The following is a 21,975-nucleotide window of genomic DNA, read 5'->3' as shown; positions in this document are numbered from 1 at the left end:
ACGCTGGTGTGCTCAGCAGGTGTTCAGCACACAGACAGCATTGAGTGAAGCCTTACCTTGGGTTGAGATTCAGGGCACTGTGGCTGGGCGGGGCGGGACTGGCTGTGCTGCAAGGGGGTGGGGTCACCGGAGAAGGGGCGGAGCCGAGGACCGCTGGGCTGCTCGGTGTCAGGGGACAATTTGCTGACGAAGTCGTGGTCACTAAGAGAGAGAGAAAGAGGGAATAGTTACACAAACAGCCACAATGCTGCTGGTCATGTAACCATGCTCTCAGCTGAGAACTGTCTCATTGTGGAACTGTACACATCCTGTCCCCGTACTGTCGCTATACTTGCTGTATGCACTTTTGTAAGTCGCTTTGGATAAAAGCGTCTGCTAAATACATAAATGTAAATGTAAATGTAAACTTCAAGTGCGCTGTCTCACTGAAAGTGAGAAGAAATGTCTGTCCTCTTTTTCCTAACCTACACTTGAGCCCTGAAAGGGCTGGAAGTCCATTCTTTTGAACATAAATTCCAACGCCTTTCTGTGAGTGAAAACCTATTGACAGGCAATTCTACATTAGAGTGGGATCACGCATCACAGTAGTTATTAAAGTCTGCACAACTGCAACACACTCCCTAGCTCTCAAAACCCCTTACAAGGTGCACGAAGGAAATTTCTACACATCAGGAATCTTGTCAACACTCTGACAGCACTGAGAACGAGCAGGAAATGCCTGAATCACAGGTCTGTCGCCACCCTCGAAACCACAACCCCGGCAGCGTTCTTACCCCCCAGCTAGCTCACCACAACTGGCTCTGTCAAGACAGGCAGGCAAACAGACACTTTTACGAACGCACGGAGGGATCGACAGGATCAGAGAGCTCCACCCACCTGTCGTGCTGAGGCTGGTGACAGCTGGGGACAGTCCCTGACTGGACATCTGGAGGAGGCAAAGAGAGAGAGAGAGAGAGACAGCGAGAGTGAAAGAGGGACGGGAGGAGAGCGGAAAAGGGAGGGAAACGCAGAGGCGGCGGGCGAAAGCGTGCATCCCGTGAGCGTCAGCAACATGGAGGACCGTGGGTGTGTGTGCCACTGCTTCAGTGAGGAAATCTGTGGGCGCCAGTGGGAGACTGAGGGTGGAGGAGTCGTTGGGGGTGTGGGGGTGCTGGTGGTGGTGGTGGGGGGGTGGTTGGGGGGGGTGTAGTTATGGGGGTAGAGCAGTGCAGGGTAGGTGACACCATGTGCAGGTTTCAGCATGGAGCGGAGGAGGGGGTTAGGTAAGGTTCGGTCAAAAGGGAGCAGGCGGAAGAGACCATGTTCAGGCAATGGATGGGGGTGTGCAGAGGCAGGGGCAAGGGCGGGTAAGCGCGGGCCATACCATGTGCGGGCTGTAGCAGGGGGGTTTGTGCGTCACAGGGGGGGGCTGGCTGGGCAAGGGGGGGGTGGTGGCGCTGGAGGGGTTGATGCGTTTCTCTTTCTGGCGCCGGTTGCAGAACCAGACCCGGATCACCTCCTTCTCCATATTCAGCCGCTCCGCCATCTGCAGGATCTCCTCGGAGGTAGGCTTCTGGTTCTGTTGGGACAACATTACATGTTACATGTTTTACATTTATACAGCTGTATATTTACTGAGGCAATTGTGGATTAATTACCTTGCCCAAGGGTACAGCACTATTGCCCCAGCAGGGAATTGAAACGGCAACATCATCACTTCACACTACTGCGGCAGACAGCTTTCACGTGGAAACCCAAATACAGAGTTTCTTTGGATTCTTTAAATAGATATTTCCTGCCATGATGACTACACTTAAGTCACAGTTGTATCATCATTATCATCATCATCATTAGCACTTGGTCAAAACTCGTGACTCTTCCACATTCCGATATTTCTCATTATTTTGCATGTGAAACCTCTGATTCTTACAGGTTTCACATTAGTCATGTTATTCATACTCCGAGTGCTGTCAGAGGACATTTGACTGCTGTGAGTATATGTGAAAGCACCCTAAATATTTCCACTTTATATGTTCCCCTTTGCTCCACCCTGCATATATGTGTCGTTATGTTCGAATACCACCAATGGAAGCCCACAAATGCCTGACTGTTGGATGCTGGGATGGATTTTTTGTGTTCCTGGCACTAGTAAGACCACTGCAAATAGAAGCAAGCTCCACCTTCTACTGATGCAAGGTCTTGCTTCAAAGACGACACTTTGGGTCAAGTGGCAGGGCTGTCATTTAAAATGAATTGCTTCTGGTTTAGGGCAATGAATCACTACTTATAATGTGAACATAATGTGTGTTTTTAGTGTCTGGGGCGTTCCCTCTGTAATATATGTGGTTTTTGTGGCTTTATATAGTAGAATATATTGTTACATACACTTTAAAGTTATATTCGGTGATATATGCTTCATATATGAAAGCTGTAATCACTGATTTTTTTTCCTAATGCAAATTATATATATCATATATTTTGCCAAGTTTTTGATTTCACAAGTCATTACATTACATTACATTCATTTAGCAGATGCTCTTATCCAGAGCAACTTCCAGTGCAAAAGAACAGAAGTGTATCCACTCAAGCTGAACGAGCAACAGTGTCAGACCAGGCTAAAAACACTCCCAGACCAGTGAGTGTGAGCATAACGCTATTCAAGCCCTACCACAAGTTAACTTGTGCAACCTGACTAGACGAGCGAAGCCAAGTATACTACCATACACGAGATAGATCACCAATAGATGTATTACTGTTTGACAGAGGTTTGTGCTGTGAATGGGCAGGCCTGTTGTTTTGTGAATGGGCAGGCCTGTTGTTTTGTGAATGGGCAGGCCTGTTGTTTTGTGAATTGGCAGGCTTGTTCGGGGGGTCCCCCCTCACCGTGATGAAGTTGCGCTCTAAGGCCACGCGGACGTTGGTCTCGATGCTGGTGCGTTTCTTCCTGCGGCGGGAGGGCAGCCCCTCGAAGCTCAGCGAGGGAGAGGACAGCGAGCTGGGGCTGGGGAGGTTGCAGTCCATGGCCATGGTCTCTGAAGAGGGAGACGGAGCATTACACACACAGACACATGCACGCTACATATATACACCATACACACACACTATAGACACTGCACACGGACACACACACACACTACACATGTACATCATACGCACACACACACACACACACACACCAACACTGCACACACACGCACACACACTTGTACACATATACGCACACAAACACCACACATACATGCACAAACGCTGAAAAACGCAGCCAACGCCTTCACCTTTGACCCCTTGCCTGTGCTGCTACCCCCCCCCCCCCCCCCCCCCGCACCTCCCCCAAGCCGGCCTCACCTGCGTCAGTCAGCCACTTCTCCAGCAGGGGCTTCAGCTTGCACATGTTCTTGAAGCTGAGGTTCAGAGCCTCGAAGCGTGAGATGGTGGTCTGGCTGAAGTCGTTACCGTACAGCTTTCCCATGGCCATTCCCACGTCCCCCTGGCACAGAGAGAGGAGACCCGGCATCTATTAACACTACATTTACTCTGGCAGTACCCCACATGAAAATGGAATACCAGGCTTACCAGGGAATACCAGGGTTAAAACAGTACAATAATCAAAACTATAAGAGCCATATCTTATTTTTTTGAAAACAGCTGCATGCATTACAAAATGCAGTCCGTTAGCCTGGTCTGACACTGCTGCTCATTCAGCTTGAATGGATACACTCCTGTTCTTTTGTGCTGGACATTGTTCTGGATAAGAGCTTCTGCTAAACGAACGTAACATAATGTAATGTAATATAATGTAATGTAATGTAAAATATCACTTAATAATAAAGCAAAATGTTACTTTCATACAAAGTCTTTCTGAGGCGTACATTGTAGTATGTGTATGCAGTATTTACACCATTTTATGAAGTGTATGTGCATGAAGTGACATGTAAAAATGTTGCTAGAGGCTGGGGAGTTGTACACATGCTGTATGTTATGTGCAGGTTGTATGTTACGGTGTGTATGTCGTGCGCAGGGGATGAGTGAGGGATACCTGTGTGAAGCCCAGCTTTATCCTTCTCTGCTTGAAGGTGCGTGCGAACTGCTCCAGCTCCTCCAGGTCGCTGGGCTCCTCCGGGTGAGAGGTCACGGAGCTCGCGAACGTGGCGCCGCTATCAACACCCTTGTCTCTCTGTGGTTACGAGACACGATAAAAACACAATAACATCGCACCGAGTGTGTGCCCACACTCGTTCACTATTCTTTCTCTGAAGGTGTCTCGGTAATCTACAGAAGAGTTTGTGGGCCAGAAGCCTGGAGCTTTCCTTCAGATCTTACCTGTGCTTGGAGCCCCAGTCTGGGGGGAGTGGATAGCAGGCCCCCTTGGTTTTGCTGAGGTAGCGGTATTAAATTTGGTGTTGATAGCAGGCCTGGACAAAAAAAGGCACAAATAATTACAAAAAATTTACAGCTATTTTCTCCAAAGCGTTTTGATGCACCTCACTCTCATCGGTGCTGCTAGCTGCTTACTGATCTTGTATGACAGTATTTCAGCATCAGTCCTGATGCTTGAGCTCCTTGATAACTCTGTCTGTCATCACAAGTGGTGTTCTCCCACACCTCTGACCTGGGTTCGTTTACCAGCAAGAACAGGACAGCTAGACTCATCATTCTGCCAACAGTGTATATTGCATCTAGAACTGCGTCAAGCCAGGTCCTGAACCCTCTCTGATTTCCTTACAACTTCACTACATTTATATCTCTCTGAGTGAAAAATCTTAACATTTATGTGAAATCATCCGTTAAATAATTTTGGCATTTCTGACAGAGCTACTCTTACCATAGCTAATATACTCCACTTCATTAATCCCCTTTCAAAGTGAAAAAAAACCACAGCCCTGTCGGTTGTACTGTTTTAAAATGTACTCAAGCATTACTGTCTAACTCTCTAATGTCTGCCATGTAAATGACTAACAGGGTGACAGTGGGAGGAGCAGGGTGCAGGTGTATCAGGGTGCAGGTGAGGCAGTGCCAGGGTGTGGGGGCCCACCGTGATGCCCTTGCTGTGCCTGGGGCAGGAGGAACTGCGCAGGCGACTGCAGGGGGTGTCCAGGCACCAGGACCAACTGCTGCAGCTGCAACAGCTGTTGGATGTCCTGTGAGAGAGAGAGAGAGAGAGAAGCTTTTATAAGCTCTTCGTTTAACAGCTGTCATGCCAAAAATAAAAGACGAATGCAGAAAACAAAACCAAAACCAAAAATTTACTATAAAAGCAGGTAACAAAACTCACCATAATTCTACAGTACATAGCCACTTGTATGTGTATCACAACAACAAAAAACATAACCTTTGTCACACATTGACACCTTGTATGCACAAGTTATGTACACTGAGAGGGAGGGACAAAGAGAGAAAAAGACAGAGAGATAGAGAGAGACAGAGGAAGATAGAGAGACAGAGAGGGTTGGAAAGGAGAGAAAGAAAAAGGTTAAGTAATGTTCCTGATCATGTGTTAAAAAAAACAACTGAACATATATCACAGAAATCATTTTGGGGGGAGATTTATGCACACCTCTAATGCTGACAGAGACCAATCCAGATAAAGTGGACAACTGGGTGGGAGGAGCTGAAGAATGCGATTCGCCGGTCATACCTGCGCTGTGAGCTGAATGGCCTGTGAGAGGGTGAGCTGGGGCGGGGGCTGGGGCGGGGGCGGGGTGCCCGTTTGCTCCTGCGTGGCGTGCGGCTGCGACTGAGACTGCGCAGATGGCTGCTGCTGATTGGCTGCTGCGGCTGCCTGAGCTGCTTGGGCTGCGTGAGCTGCGCTGGACTGCTGCACGGCTGCAGCCAGGAGCTGAGCCTGGGCCTGCTGCAGCAGGAGCTGCTGCTGCGCGGGCAGGAGGGCGGTCAGCTGGGGGGGCAGACCAGAGGGAGAGAGGGGAGGAGGGGAAGACGGGGGGGGGGGGGGGGGGGGGAGGGAGGGAGGGAGAGGAGAGGAGGGGAAGACCAGAGGGAGAGAAGGGAGAAGAGGAAGACGGGAGGAGGGAGGGAGGGAGAAAGAGGAAGACCAGAGGGAAGAGGGGTGGAGGGGAGGGAGGGAGAGAAGAGGGGAGGGAAAAAGAAGGAGAGAAGGAGAGAGGGAGGGCGGGCGGGGGGGGATGGGAGAAAGAGGAAGGGAGGATGGGGGTGGTGGGATTGCAGAGCGGAGGGGGAAACAGAGCACACTGTCAGCCAGCAGGTAAGAAGTGAAACAGAGCAAGCAAGAGACAGAAACGCAGCGGTGCCTCCTAACCGAAAGGCTGCCAGTTCAATTCCCAGCTGGGGCACTGCTGCTGTACCCTTGGGCAAGGTAATTCACCCACAATTGCCTCAGAAAATACCCAGCTGTATAAATGGACGAAACTGTAACCAATTAAAATTGTTAGTTGCTCTGGATAAGAGCGTCTGCTTAAATGACTGTAATGTAATGTGTCTATTTAACACACCTCTCAACCTGCTCTGAACCGATACTGATCACTGGCAGTGTGGTGTACTGGGTAAACCAGAAAGTTGCTGGTTTGATTCCCACATGGGGCCCTGCTGCTGTACCTTTGAGAAAATTACAACAGCGCTGACCGATCTGGAAATCAAACCAGCACCAGTAAAAATCTGTCTGTATGAATGAACGCCAATGTAAATATTGTAAGATTTATAAGCTGCTCTGGATAAGAGTGTCTGCTAAGCAGCTGTAATGTAATGTAATGATACTACACATCCAGACGCGATCAGGGCATCAAGGAACACGGAGGCTTTCCTTACGTCCTAAAGAACAATTGCGCTGAATGCACTCACTGCATTACATTACATTACATGCATTTATCAGACATTCTTATCCAGAGTGACTTCCAGCACAGGAGAACAGAAATGTATCCATTAAAGTTAAATGAGCAGCAGTGTCAGACCAGGCTGACAACACTCCCTCCCCTGGCATGTGTAGATATCACTCTCGGTGTTCACGCCTCTCTGCAGCGTCTGCTGTGTACACACCTGGCGAGGGAGGGAACGTGGGACGAAGGAATGTGCAGCACAAGCAGAGGACTGTGGGACGGAGAGAAAGAGAGCACTGCGGGACCGAAACCCAGGGAGTTTGAGGGCGAAACGAGGGGGCATAATTAGGCTATGGGGGTGCTTAGAGGTGCACTTCACCCCCAGATGGACCTCAGCGCACCCCCAGCTGTCTCCTTATGTCCCGATGTCTACATAGTGTTTATGACTTTTTGTGCACCCCCTTGGATTGCAACCGCACCCCTCGGTATTTTCTCCTGGCGCCGAGCCTGGGCACGTTGAAGGAGGGCAGTGAGACCTGGGTGAGCGCGGAATGAGTTGCTGGAGAGATCAGAGGCGGCCTTACCCCAGCCAGCTGACTCCCGGCCACCATGAGCTGCGTGTGGGGGAGGGTGCTCTGCGAGGGGGCGGGGGTGTGGGCGGGGCCAGGTGACATCTCACCGCACTCCTCCATTTTGCCCTGAGCAGAAGAGAGAGAGAGAGGACAAAGGGCTGCATCAGTGACACAGAACTGGGAGAAAGTGAAGTGGGACATGCACCTGTTGTGTCACGCTGTACCAATTAAGGCAGACACTGGGACTCTTCAGTGCCCTTAATTACATGACATTACAATTACATTACATGACATTACATTACATGACATTACATTACATGCATGTGGCAGACGCTCTCATCCAGAACGACTTCCATCACATATTCCATCACAACTGTCCTCATCACATTTTCATAAGAACATCTATAGGGTACTCTACTGATCAGCAATCACTACCCTTGCTAACTGGGAGCCATCGTTGCCATGGTGAGATCCGCTCAGTGTGGCGAGAGACTCTGGGATGTTACAGAATGGCACTGCTGCCCTCTGGTCCTTGTAACTGTGTGTGCAGTGGGGCGGCATCGGCGAGTCTCTCTGTCGGTCAGCCCTGTTCCTCATTGCATAAATGCTTCTCCCTGTCCACCTCTGTGAATCATTCAGGCACGTGAAACTAGTACGGGGGTGTGCATTCCCCTCTCTGTGACTGTGCTGTCTAGACTTATGGCTCCTTGCTTCTTTCTTTCTCAGAACTGGGCATGTCAACACTGGTGACTGTGCAAGCATCACAATTTGCATATTACTCTTGTCTAAGCAAATTAGTCTTCCATGCTGTTGCCAACAATACAGCACACCGCGTACATACACACACACACACACACAAACACACACACTCACCTTGGTGTTACCCAGAGAAGAAGCGAGGGAGAAGGGGGATATTTTCATTGGCTGAGCCTGTAGAGAAAACAGCATCAGCCAATCAGAGGAAGCCACCGACAGGCTGAGGGCACCCACACGCCACGTCATGCATTCTTCTTCTGTTACACTGTAGGCTTGACACTGTGAGAAACTCAAGGAGTAGCTGCAGAACGTGGGTGGGAACCAGTGAAGCAAGTCTATGATGATGACCTGACAGTGTTATAGGCCTGAATCCAAAGTCTGCATCCATGGCATTGGGTTCATAATAAATGTACAGTATGAAGATTCTTTCTCCAGCAACTGACCTTGGACCTCCATTTTTTTCCCATGTCTGAGGTTGGGATTAGGACTGGCTATGCTGATCTTGTTTCAGTTGTGCCATAATAGACACACCAACACTGGCATTCAGTACAGCTTCAATCAATGCAACACACAAGATGGAATTACGCAGGATATACAGTACCAGTCAAAGGTTTGGATGCACCCACTCATAGTAGGTTTTTCTTCATTTTTACTACTTTCCACATTTTAGAACAATAGTAAAGACATCAAAACCATTAAATAAAACAAATGGAATTATGCAGTGACCAATAAAGCGTTAAACAAATCCAAACTATCTTCTACTTTAGATTCTTCAAAGTAGCCAAAAATATTTTTGATGAACATTTTTTTGAAAGAAATTCATATATAGGCATCAAATTCACTATTTATATTTGTCTAAGAAACACATCACAAGCATTTCAGCATAAGTCTTTAGATCAAATTGTCTTTGAACGCATGTTTCCATTATCTTAATCGGGTGCGTCAAATTTTTGACAGGTACTGTACATTAGTGATGTTGTCCCTGTAGTAACAGTGAGGCCGCAAATTTATTCACATTTATGGAAGGGCATCACCATCAGTGGCCAAAAATATCACACAAACTCACTTGAAGCATGAAGCATGGAACGCTTTAATAAGATATATGTTATTCATAATTTTACAAAGTACTGACCTGGTGGTTAAAGTCAGGGCCATTCCTCTCTGAGTCTGCATGTGAGAGAGAGGGAAGAGTCAAGGGAAACTGCATTAGCTTTATCTCCATTTACATTTTCTTTCTTGCATCAAAAATACACACCAGTTTGTCTCCCACTATTCCACTAAAAAAACTACCCACTACTCCTCCTCCAGGGGGTGCTACAGACCCAGCATTTCATCCGTGAGTGGCAAGGCTAGCCTTAATTAACATGAAAAACAACTTGGAACACAGAGACGTTGTCAGAACCCACAACCATCTAGACTTACTTATACATACGTCTCGCACTACCATAGCATGCACGCATTTTCTAAAACATTTGAGACACAAAACATTTGAGAAATGCTGACAGACCTGAGCTAAAATGAATGAGGTGTGTGACAGTGTCAGCAGTGATAACAATCTGTGGTGAACGTGTGACACACACATTAGCTGAACAGATCTCTTGCTCTCTCTTTCTCAGACGCTAGGAAATTATGAGAGGTTAAGACTGAACACGAAGTCATGAGGCAGCATGTAGGAAACAGACCACACACACGTGCATGAACAGGGGCACTCGCTCACATGCGCAGGTACAGTCATAGGAACACACACACACACACACGTACACGCACATGCATGCACACACAGTCATGCATACACAGGGGGCACTCAAACAGACATGCATACACATACACACAGACACACAGACACACACAAACATGCACACACACACACACACACACACACGCTACAAACACACAGAAAAACAGTACCTGTGCTCTCCACTGGAAAGTCAACCCCAGGTTTCTCTGCCTCCACTGGCTTTGACATCCTGATATCTGCAAGAGCAAAGAGAAAAAGATCGATCAAAACACCATTCCTCCTGTGACATTTCCACAACACAACACCAAGCAGAACGAGGGGAGAGGAGAGGAGGACAGCGGCTGAGACAAAAAGACAGAGAGAAAACAAACTTTCTTCTCAAGCTGTTTTATCCACAATAAAAGGCTTTTTTTAAAAACACACAGTACAGTGCTAATGTACTGTCTCTACATACCTTAGAACATAACGTAACATAACGTAATCTGATGTATACATTGATAAAAAAAAGTACAGGAGAAGAAATACAAAAAGAAAATATGTCTTCCCATAAAATAGAGAAATCAATGCATGTAACCCTCTTCAACCCATGAGTTCTTTTTTTATCACCTCTTAACAAAAATAGATCAACTCAATGGGCTGCCATGCCTTGAAATATGACCTTTTTTATTATGCATGTTATGAGCGTAGTTTCCTTGGTGTTCAGAGAGTTTTTATACAGTATGTCACTCTCCAGCTGACTTTACATTTACAATCAGTTAAAAGAAAACATCAAACGGAAAAAAAAAATCCAAAATGTATAAGCAAATAATTCCTTAACGATACAGCAATGGTTGACATAGCCTTTTGACTTCAGTGCTCAGCAAGATCATAAAAATATTTCAGATGAATTATTTAAAGATCTGACTGAACATTCATTTTCAGTTTTACGGTTCACATTAAATATGTTTTCTCAAGACAGCACGAAGGATAACTAATCACTTTCTTGCGCCATGATGAAATGAGCTATAGAAGAACAAGCCAAATGAAGCTCTCAAAAAATCACACCGAGTTACTACAAAATAAAAAAAAACTAAAATCATTTTTTTATATATTTGGAGGAAAGGCGTTCAATTAAACGCATATACGCAACAGTCAGTTTATAGATTTCATCATACTTCGTCTTCATGAAAGCTGCTGTTTTATTATGATTGCCAACATTAGCAATGACAGTAATGCATACAAAATAAACGCAAATACGCTCGTATTAAAATGACATGTAGTAGTCATGGAATGCGTTATTTGTAATGTATTTTTATTTTATGAAAAAAAAGTTATAAAACATCAGTTTTAAAACGAGCTTCTATCTGAAAACATAATGAGAAATGTTAGCACATTATATGGCGGTGCATCCACGGATGCAGTATTATTTTAGAATTTCTGAAATAAATTAATTACTCGAAACTGTAATGATATTGATGTAATACAACTACTGACTACATATTTTAAAACATTCAAGCTTTTCATAATTTCGCTATGTCTGTAATGAAACCAAACCATTTAACACTGGCTTCTCATTATACTGTGAGTACAAAAAAAAAAAAAAGATTTCGCTTGTTTGTGTGTGTGTGTGTGTCTGTCTGTCTGTGTCTGTATCTATTTGTGTCTATATATTTATGTATCTATGACATCGGGCGAGTGTAAAGTAATTTTCTACGGTTAAAATATACTAACCTTGCATTTGTCTTTCTTTCTAATTTTCGTTTCATTAAGATAATATTTTTTGCAAACATTTTCTTTTACTCTATATAAAAACAGTATTTGACAACTTTTACGTTGTCGGTAAGGCATTAATTATTTGCCATAGGCGGTGAAAGTAATGAGGCGGCCGCGGTGCGCTGCCGTCGCGCCGCATTCTCTATGAGTCATTTCAAGAACTTTTCCGCTCGCTTCAGCCCTTATCTCCAAGGCGCACGACGGCGCTGAAGCTCACCCTACGTTTTATGTCAAACATTACGGACTGTGACATTGTTGCATATAGGTTTGCTCGTAACAAAAACAAAGAATTATTGCTTTCCTATAGCCCCTACATATTTCAGAAAAAAGAATGTTGTAGATATCGCAATTTACCTGTCAAACGCCCCGTCACGAGACGCGTCAGGAGATAAAATACCCGAAACCACACTTTCTGCACTGTTCGGTTGTTTACCGCCTGTGACTCACCGGAGAGTGTTTTCCCCATTTACAATGTAACTTGACTTCACGCCCTGGCACCGAGATATACCGTGACTAACAAACATTAAACACTTCTCATTCATTCTCCCACTTGCATGTGCGCTGACACAATCACGTTTATTTGGCGTATTCAAAAGAATATAATGTACTGTAAATGATAAGGGGGATAATGACGTCACAGTCAAAAGATCACCAGAGAGTTAAAAAGAACCCTCCATTAACATAGGCTATGTCAATTTTCACTTGCCCCCTTTCACCATTTTTCCAAGGTACAGGTAGTTACTGCCTCAGTTTACAGTAGTACAAATTTTAATATACACTTACATAAACAACAGTGAGCTGCTATGGACAAATATTTACACTGTTAAATAACTTTCGAAGTTCTGTAACTGTTCTGTTTCCTATTTGCTGTCTTTTTTATTATTTATACTTAAATTAAGGTGCCCATACGTCCTCTTTTCCTAAAACATGCATCCCAAAAAGAGGACATGTCTGAGAAAAAGAGGACGTATGGTCACCGTAGATTTAGATACTGATAATTGTGGCAAGGAAGATGATAAAAGATGAGAGACCACGACGAGACATCACTGGAGTTTACAACTGTATTGACTTTTACATCACCTTGTAAATTACCTGGCGCGGTTTAACTAGGTGCATATATAGGTGCGTACATGAATTGTCAGATGAAAGACGGAAAGTAAAAATTGGGCCATGAAGCATTTATAATGCATAATGTGAATGACTAAATGACAGGGGTGTGAACACGTGTAAATCAAATCGCCCATCTCTGTTCTGTATGTGGTCTGTGGTAAAGGGGGGACAGGTTAGAGGCTCGGACACCTCCATCCCGTGACTCATTATTACGTCACATGTTCAGCTCTGCATCACTTCCTGTTTCAGCCCCCCTTTTATGTCTGGGGACTGCCCCCTGCCCAGAGAATGAGAGACATGGTGTTCTTCAAAAGATAGTCAAAAGGACTCATAGACGCTTCTATAAAAAAAAAAAGTTTTTAAAAGGCCAAGACGTGACAGAAATAGCACCACTTTCACATTAGGATTGACCTCTTCAGTAAATCTTAACATTGCAGAAAATGACCGGAAAAAAATAACTTGGTGAAAAAAAAAAAACATGTGGGGCACTCAAAGACATAAAGTGATCGATTCCGATTAATATAGGCTCAGAATATTCAAATCCTTGATTCAGCCAATTGACCTAGATGACTGTTAAGCATGGGATTCAACATCCAGCATATAGAAGCAAACATCCAACCGAAAACCGGCATATGACGCATCCTACAAAAACAAAGAAAAACCTCCAAAAATGCATGCAGAATGTGAATCACATTATATACAGATTACTCATCAAATAAATGAACAGATAATCAATCAGGGAAACAATACATAGCAACCCACATGAGTATTACAAAAAAACCCACAAATGCCATTCAACTGCATTCAAAGAAGAGTTCCCTCGGCCAATTGGTCCTGAAGCACATGGCATTGAATTCTTTTAACACCAAGCAGCTTCAGGACAGGACCATGCCAACACAAACACCCAAATCGGAGACAAGCACATCCTATATGATGGAATCTATTGCGATATAGACTTAAACCTTAACAGCAAATCATTGCGTTTCATAACTACCACAGGTGGTTATTAAAATACAGTGTGCTGTGGTACTGTGGTACCGCACCATGGTGCCTAATCAGAAACAAGCAAAACCACTGCTTAAGACCTCAGCGAGCATCCAACACAAGCAGACCAGCCTGCGCCTAATCAAATGGCTTTAGCCAAATCTTGGAGACACAATGGAAAAAAATTAAGAGGAAGCCGAACCTCTTTTGGAAAGGAGATGATAGGGCACAAGTTCATTGTAGTACAAGGCAGTTCTAGTACTACTTTATTTCACTTTCACTGTCACCGTCCTCACTGTTTCTACATAATTGTCCCTGTACTCTGGGGAAAGTTCATGGCCATTCAAGGTACTGTTGTTACTGAAGAATGGCCACTCACTCATTCAGTCAGCGAGTGAGTCAGTGGGTGAGTGACTGAATAAAGGAAGCTACTAATTTTAGTCACAGCCAGAAGGCAACTAGTCATCCACCTCATTTATAACGAATACATTAAGTGTCATAATCTCTTCATCAGTAAAGAATGGGGGGGGGGGGGGTTAACTGTAATAGTAAAACAATAAAAACAATTCTGTTTCCCGTCCTCTTGATAAAACCTCTTTTTAATTTGGATTTGCCATGGAGTGACAAGGAGGGAGAATAAAGGAAGTGTTAGTGTGCCCTCGCATGGCCTCCATTTTTGACAGTGAACACTACAATGACCCCAGGAGATCTGCACCGTTGTGGATGGAATGTACTATTTGCAGTAAATTACACAACGTGCCCGTGCTAACCAATTACCAGGTAACTTAAAAAAAAAAAAAAAAAAAGAATGACGTATGAACAGAACAGTGTCCATGGATACACACACAAATGCATTTGCTGACATACAGTATATACACAAACTTCCTTCATGGTACTTAAAAAGTACAAACGCCAAAAACACCCAGAGCGAAAAACTAATTATAACCGCCACCTGCAGAAAATAACCACCCCCCAGACAACCCCCAGTCTATCTCCTTCCTTCCTCCTTCTCTAAGTCCGCTCACTCACTGCTTATGTCCTTATCCTAATTTCACTTAATATCCTACCACCACAATTACGCATTACATTATTTAAATGTAAATACTTTCTGGACGGAATACAGGCAGCAGTCAAAGGGAAAAGATTTGCAAAAGCTGAGCTCTGCATAAAATTAGAACTGAGGGAAGAGGCACTAGTGAGTCTGTGGGCAGGAGAAGGCCCAAGCTGGAGGCTTTGCTCTTGCTCAGTAAATGCTGCCTGCATGGGTCTCACAGTATCTCAGATATTAATGGCGGTTAACTCGTTAATGTGCGTCTAAAAACAAGAGTTCATATTAATATCGGGATGCACACGTAGAGAAACTTCTCACCGCACACAGCACAGAAATATACCGATGTTTTGAAAAGGCTAACAGAATATAAATTCATATCTTGCACCGATTTATGAAAAATCAGACAGTTCGCCCCAAACTCAATAGACAGACTGCAACTGTTATCAGTTCTTGGGGTGTTGATTTTTTCTTTCCAACTTGATTAGTTTGATAATTATTACACTTGATTATGATTATTTAAGTTTGTTATTACATTTCACATGATACAGGCAATTGATTGTGAATTAAATGGCTAGCTATACATCACTTTCTGATACACCATTCTGCTTTTGGTCTGTGATCATTACAACATTCTTTTTAAATTACATCATTGAGTTCGATGGATGGAATTTGTGGGGACAGTCTTCTTCTGATTGCAGGCTACAGTAATACGTTATAGAACACAATTTATATATCATTTATATGCCAGCATTTTTTTTGTGTTCTAATCAATTAATACTCATTTTTCTTATAAGTACCGCCTGTCAAGTGCTCTGGTGTTTTTAGGACACAGTTCCTAGAGCCTCTGAGTGACCATTGAATGAAGACCACAACTCCACTGAGCTACATTTCAGACGAAACCACATCCCAGCAAAATGACCCAACACCTGCCACTCACACAGGTGCAGGGAGATGCAAGCAAGAAATTAACATTCATAATGCTCTTTTTATTTCAAAACAGCCATTTCTCACTAATCAACTGTAATTAATGTGTTACGACCATTAAAATCAGGCACAAAATCATAAAATGACTAACTGACAAAGCACATATGAATTATATAGGTTTTGACAATCGTGACTGGTTTGCTTATAGTCCCTGTGTAATATTACATAAGTACACACTGGTTTTGGTTGACTGGGCACTGTATTATGGTTGGTGTGAGTATGTGGAAGTGTTTGTTTGCCATAGGCAGTGCTGGGTAGTGCATCATGGCGTTTCTCTCTTTCAGTCTCTCTCACTTCCCCTCTCTACTTCCCCCCACCACGTTTTACTCAGTGTTAAACCAGACAGTTACTGTCAATATAGCTATTAATACACTGTACAACAGCCGCGCATACTCAAATACACGCACACATGTACACCCGCAACACATACACATACACACATGCACACAACTGTACATACACCCTCACACGCAGAACTACACATACACCCTCACACACACACATATACACATACACATACACGCACGCACACCACACACACACACACACACACACAACTGCGCATGCACCGTTTCAAAATATAAAAGTACAAACGGACCAAACCTTATGAAGCCCTTTTAGCCAACACATAACCATCATCACGACCCCTGTGTCAGAGCGTGTGTGTGTCTCTGTGTGTAGAGCGGGGTCAGCTCCGTTCAGCACATGGCTCCCTAACATGCGTGAGCTGGCCCCTCAGAGCTGGCCTGTGACCGTGTGAGATCAGACAGGAGCCTAAGCTGCCTCTCTGAAGGGCGAGAGGACCTAGGTGTTACTGGGTGTGTGTGTGTGTGTGTGTGTGTGTGTGCGTGCGTGTAGAGAGGACCTAGGTGTTACTGGGTGTGTGAGTGTGGTGGGACTGCAGGAGCCCCCTGCTACAGAAACCCTACCGCTCGGGCCACACGCTCGCAGCCACGTCCCTGCTCTAACAGTGACTCATCCAGACCTGTTATATCAGTGATATCAAAGCACAGACAGCGGCGTTAAAACTGAGAGCAAACGCACCCAGCTCTGGGGGTGCATGTGTGAGAGACGCATCATTACCCATACCAGCCACACTAGTACAGCTCTCCTTAACAAAACAGACGCCACTGTAAGCTGAAACACGCTGAAATATATGAAACCTCTCCCAGCGCATATCCAGATGTGCGCCAAATACTAGTATGTTAGCGAAAATGTGCATTACAATGCGTTTTACGGTATTTGATGCATTATATCTCGTATTATATCTCTGTATGACATTTTTAACTTTTCTGCACGAAAGTACTTACACAGCACAATAAAGTGCAATGCAGAGCACTTCTGTAAAGTACACCAGAGCATACATATTCACTGTATGGTTTGGCCCTGTGCCATTTACAGCACAAACACACACACACACACACACACACACACACACACACACACACACGCGCACACACACGCACACACACACACACACACACACACACACACACACACACTTACACATGCACAGTTTGTGTCTCATTTCGAGAGCCCTGACATTTCATTCCATCAACCACTGACCAGCCCCCACTTTGATGTCCACTCATTACCACAGCTTGTGAGACGCCAAGAGCGCTAATTAGCCCCACAGCCCCACTGCAAGAGACGCCGGTCGCTGCAACGCACTGACAAACAGATGAAGAGGATGTTCTTACCTGGAAACCAAACATCTGGGTGCACCATAACTGTCTATTAATCTGTCTCTCTGTCTGTTTGTCTGTCTGTCCTTAACTTCGCCGTCTGTCCCCAAGCCACTCTCTCTCGTTCTCGTTCACTCTCTCACTCTCTCAGCAAATGAGGGAGTGAACAGATGAGGACAGTAGAAAAGTTCCCCCCCTTCTCCACCCACCCTTCTAATTTCTCCCTCCTCCCACCACTGGCCCCACCCCCGCCCTGCCCCTGCCCCCGCCCCCCTCCCCCTCCCCCTCACATCCTGTCAGTGAGCGTTGGGTGGAAAGAAAAAGAAAGAGAAAGAGAGAGGACCAAGCGAGAGGGAGATACTCCACGCAGAGAGAGAGAGAGAGAGAGAAAGTGGCAGGAAGTGTGAGGTGAGGAGAGGGGGGTCAGAGGGAGAGAGAGAGTGGGAGACTGAGGTGAGAGAGAGGCCGAGGGCAGGAGGGAGGATGGAAGATTAGAGAGCGAGAGAGGGAGGAAGAAAGGAGAGAAAAAAGAGAGAGCAGGTTTCACCACTGGAAAGTGCTGGGGTGGCTGGAAACTGTTGATCACGACTCTGTGAAAAACATCTTCTCGTTTTCGTCCTGTTTTTCTGATTTTAGCTTGCTGGCTTTCTTCTTTTCTCCCTTAGTATCTCTCATTCCTCTTGCTATTCACCTGAATTTCATGGCTATGCTTCTTTTTCACTCCTGACATGTAAATTCAACTCAGAGGTGGATTTCTCAAGGGGTTCACACGTACTGCCACAAGTTTGTCAATGAGGACACAAGCGCCTAACAACCAAACCAGGGAAAGTAACAGGAAAATGTCAATGTTTACAATCTTGTAACAGTTGTTTCTTGTAGCAGTTGCACTGAACTCAAACCGAATGAAACATTTTGAAAGAATAGTAACACAGTTTTAGTTATACAAGTCTTTCTGCTTTTTCTGGCTTAACTAATCTACTGATATGTTTTTATGTTTTATATGTAAGGGTGATTATGTAATTCACACAGCTATCAGTCGGTCGCCTGGTAAATCAGAAAGTGCCATAGCGCACCGTTTCCACATGAGGGCAGTGTTCGCCTTTAGCCTGCACCAGACTCGGAGAGAGGCCGCCTGAGGTTGAAGGATGAAGTCCTGGACATTGTGACAGCAACTGCGAAGTGTCTGTTTCTGTGCTCTGTACATGACTACAGATCAGGACAAAGCAATCTGCAAATGGCATATTAAACACTTGCATAATGTCCTTAACTAAATTCTGTCAAACACCAAGAAGGTAATGTCATTCACCAGCAGAAAGCGTTCTTATTTTTCCTGCTGTTGCCCAGCATCCAGACACTTGTATTAATCTTTTTTTTTTTCTCAGAGTATATCATATATTCTCAGAGTACATATAAAATATGTGTTTATGTGTTCTTCAATGTGTTCAAATGGTAAAATGCTATTATTTTGTGCCACTGTACTCGATCAAGTAGTGTGTAAGACAGGCCAGAATTATTCTTAAAAGTGGATTGCTTGATTCCCATAAGCTATACATTGAAACAGTGTTAGCATAGGGACAATTCTGTCCCAGTCTTTTAGATCACTATAAGCAGTTGTCTCTTATACCAGTGATTTAATGTAAAGCAGAGTGAACCACACCAAGCCTCTATGTAACAAAGCTTAGGGTCGGTCCTTCCTGACGAGGTCTGCCAGAGGCCTGGCCTATCAGCGCTAATGGGGAGGAATGCTCTCATTAGATGATGTTTCTATCACAGTGACCAGCCCTCCACAGACGTGTGGGGCAGGCCGGGAAGGGGGGGCACTGTCACTGTCAAGGACTGAGGGGGTTGGGGGGGGGGGGTGCCTGCGGGGCGCTTCTGCTCCCCGGTCACGCCTGTCAGGGGACGGTGACAGACTGCGCGTGGCTTGTGTGGGGGGCAGCCGAGGGGTCTGGGAGGGGGGCGGGTGGATGTATGTCGCCGGGTCAGAGGTCACCACGCCGCCCCAGTGACCGCCCCTCCCCCCTGCCCGGGGTTCATGGGGCAGGGGTGAAATGACAGGGCTCCGCTGAGCGATGGGGCGCGTGGTCCTGTTTGGCTTCTGCTCCCACAACGCTTTGCTCTCTCTGTACTGAAGGTACAGGATATTTGGTAGCACTGGCCATAGGGTATAATACCATGGTATGATGCTTGTTGTGGGAGCAGATCTGGGTCTTGGATATATATCTACATTGTCACTGTTGGAGGGTGTGGGACACTGGTGAGCTCTGTGGCCGGTGTTTGCAGGCCTGCACTTCTACCAGGCTGATTTCAGTGTCCACGTCTGCTCTGACACTCTGACCTGCAGAAGGGGGCGGGGCCAAAGAGCCTGGGATGATCAATCAAAGGCCTGTCGGAGCAGAGAGGGAGGGGCCAAAGGGTGAGACGGACCAGGGCACCCCTCCATGGGACAAGGGCCAGATGTTCCTGTGTCACAGTAGTGACAGACTCGTCCCCTCAATTGGGGCTTTGGTTATGTACACAAGCACACACACGCACATACACACACACACATGCACATACACACACACACACACACACACACACACACACACACACACACACACGTGGAAACACATGCGCATACACACAAACTCACTCACTCACCTACATGCACATATGCCTAAATGCACATTCACGGTTTCACACACACACATAAATGCACAGGCATGAATACATATACGCTTACACATTTCTTGTACATTTGAAACACACATACATACACAGATGTAATATTCTCCTTAAGACCTGCTTATTAAAATTACAGTGTTCAGAAGCACATAAAAAACTCAGTGTAAGCTACATTTGACTCAGTATTTTTTGTTGTTACGCTGATTTCTAAACACATAATTGAACAATCAGCACTTTCACAAAGAGCCTTGCTTCACGGACAGAGCAGCAAATTTAAAATTACACCTCACCAAGCCGACTATGGTCTGACCATGGTCTGCCCGTGGTAGGGAGAGGAGATGGATGGGTTGTTTTCTGAGGGTCAGGAATGGATGTAAGTTTGAGAGCACAGAGGCTATCATAGGGAGTGGGGGTGTGTCCATCTGTGCCTCAGTGTAGGAAATACTGACCTCCGTCAGACACAAATCTACTCCTTAGCTTTGCCACTCACACCAGTGTAGAGTGGTTTGATAGGGATTTGTTGTGAATTCTACATTCAACAGAACTGGCTGAAGGATGGAAGAACTGTATTCACGGTGATCTGTGAAACCCCCCTTTGGCTAGCCCAGTAACACTGACCAACAGTGGCACTTTACAGTAGCCTTAATAATTTTATATTGTGCTGCATATAAGGAAAAATCTGCCCCAGCAAATGAAACTTCATATATTTTGACCTCCCTGTCTGTCATATTGTTCATCATTCCCCTTCTCTTCCCCCTGTCTCGCCCTCTCTCCATTACCCAGACTGCTCCTCTTTTCTCCCCATGCGGAGTGCAGCCGTGCTGGTCAGCAGTAGCCGTGACATCACCGGACACAGCTCTGCACTCCGATAGGACACTTGGCCATGTTGCCAGGCAACAGCACTGGATGGTCTGCATGTGTGAGAGAGACTAAGTATGTATTTGTGAGTGTGTGTGTGTGTGTGTGTGTGTGTATACTGTATGTGTGTATTGGTCTATCTGTGTATCAGTGAATATTTAACACAGTATATTTGAGTATTTCTAATGATCTGGTTACTAAGACTCAGCATTTCATTCAGACAGACTTCCTGTGTTATCACGCTTTTGGAAAAGTAATTCTCGAGGGACAATTTCAAAACGGCACAGAAAAAGGAACAATATCATATTGTTCAACTGATGTTTTTGAGTGATGAGTAACAGGTAAAAGGGTAAAAAAAACTACATACCCTCAATACTATTAATAAACAAATATGTATAATAGAAAAGGTTTTATGTGTGTTATGTGTATGTGAATGCGTGTGAGAGAGTCTGCGTGTGTGTGTGTGCGTATGTGTGTGTGTGCATGTGTAAGTTTGTGTGTATGTGTGTGTGTGTGTGTGTGTGTGCATGTGTAAGTGTGTGTGTATGTGTGTGTGTGTGTCTCCAGGGAGGCGCTGGTTATTGTATCTGACACAGGGGTTCTTTCTAACGCCTCATATTTCTGGGCCGATCGATTCCTCTGACTCCCGACAAGACAATAATCGCACCTCCCTCTCTGACTCCATCACAGCCATTATTACTGCCCTCCCCAGGGAGCAGAGGCAGGACAGAGAGGAAGTCGCAGGAGGAAGGGAGAGAGGGAGGCAGGGGGCTCTGGAGGGAGGGAGGGAGGGATGGGGAGAGGTAGAGAGAGGAGGAGGCTGGACAGGAGTCAGGACAAAGATGAGGGGGAAACGCTGGAGGAAGAGATGGGGAGAGATGGATGAAAATGGAAGTAAATGAGAGAAAATTAGATAGGAGGAATGTGAAAAATGCAGGGAAGCCAGAGAATTAGGGAGGGCACAGACAGAATAAAGCAAAGAAATAGTTAAAATGGAGGGATAAAGTAGAGGGTAAAAAGGGATTCGGTCACATTATAACTTTCCAATAAC

The 21,975-nt window shown here is 45.3% G+C and overlaps 1 protein-coding gene across 1 annotated transcript in view; it reads right to left on the bottom strand.

Moving 5' to 3' along the window:
* Nucleotides 1-21,975, bottom strand: part of LOC118796619 (POU domain, class 2, transcription factor 2-like) — a 49,938-nt gene that overhangs the window by 5,366 nt on the left and 22,597 nt on the right. Inside the window, exons 2-14 of the mRNA XM_036555611.1 lie at nucleotides 10,004-10,069; nucleotides 9,228-9,262; nucleotides 8,213-8,269; nucleotides 7,352-7,465; nucleotides 5,615-5,872; nucleotides 5,012-5,117; nucleotides 4,253-4,391; nucleotides 4,016-4,151; nucleotides 3,325-3,466; nucleotides 2,863-3,011; nucleotides 1,364-1,558; nucleotides 877-925; nucleotides 57-201 (exon numbers count right to left, since the gene is read on the bottom strand). Coding sequence (XP_036411504.1) covers nucleotides 57-201; nucleotides 877-925; nucleotides 1,364-1,558; nucleotides 2,863-3,011; nucleotides 3,325-3,466; nucleotides 4,016-4,151; nucleotides 4,253-4,391; nucleotides 5,012-5,117; nucleotides 5,615-5,872; nucleotides 7,352-7,465; nucleotides 8,213-8,269; nucleotides 9,228-9,262; nucleotides 10,004-10,069 — 1,591 coding nt within the window. The remainder of the gene's footprint in view (nucleotides 1-56; nucleotides 202-876; nucleotides 926-1,363; nucleotides 1,559-2,862; nucleotides 3,012-3,324; nucleotides 3,467-4,015; nucleotides 4,152-4,252; nucleotides 4,392-5,011; nucleotides 5,118-5,614; nucleotides 5,873-7,351; nucleotides 7,466-8,212; nucleotides 8,270-9,227; nucleotides 9,263-10,003; nucleotides 10,070-21,975) is intronic.

The sequence above is a fragment of the Megalops cyprinoides genome, chromosome 21 (genome assembly GCF_013368585.1).
Source record: "Megalops cyprinoides isolate fMegCyp1 chromosome 21, fMegCyp1.pri, whole genome shotgun sequence".
In the NCBI taxonomy this organism is placed as follows: domain Eukaryota; kingdom Metazoa; phylum Chordata; class Actinopteri; order Elopiformes; family Megalopidae; genus Megalops; species Megalops cyprinoides.
This window is presented reverse-complemented; position numbering and strand designations above follow the sequence as displayed.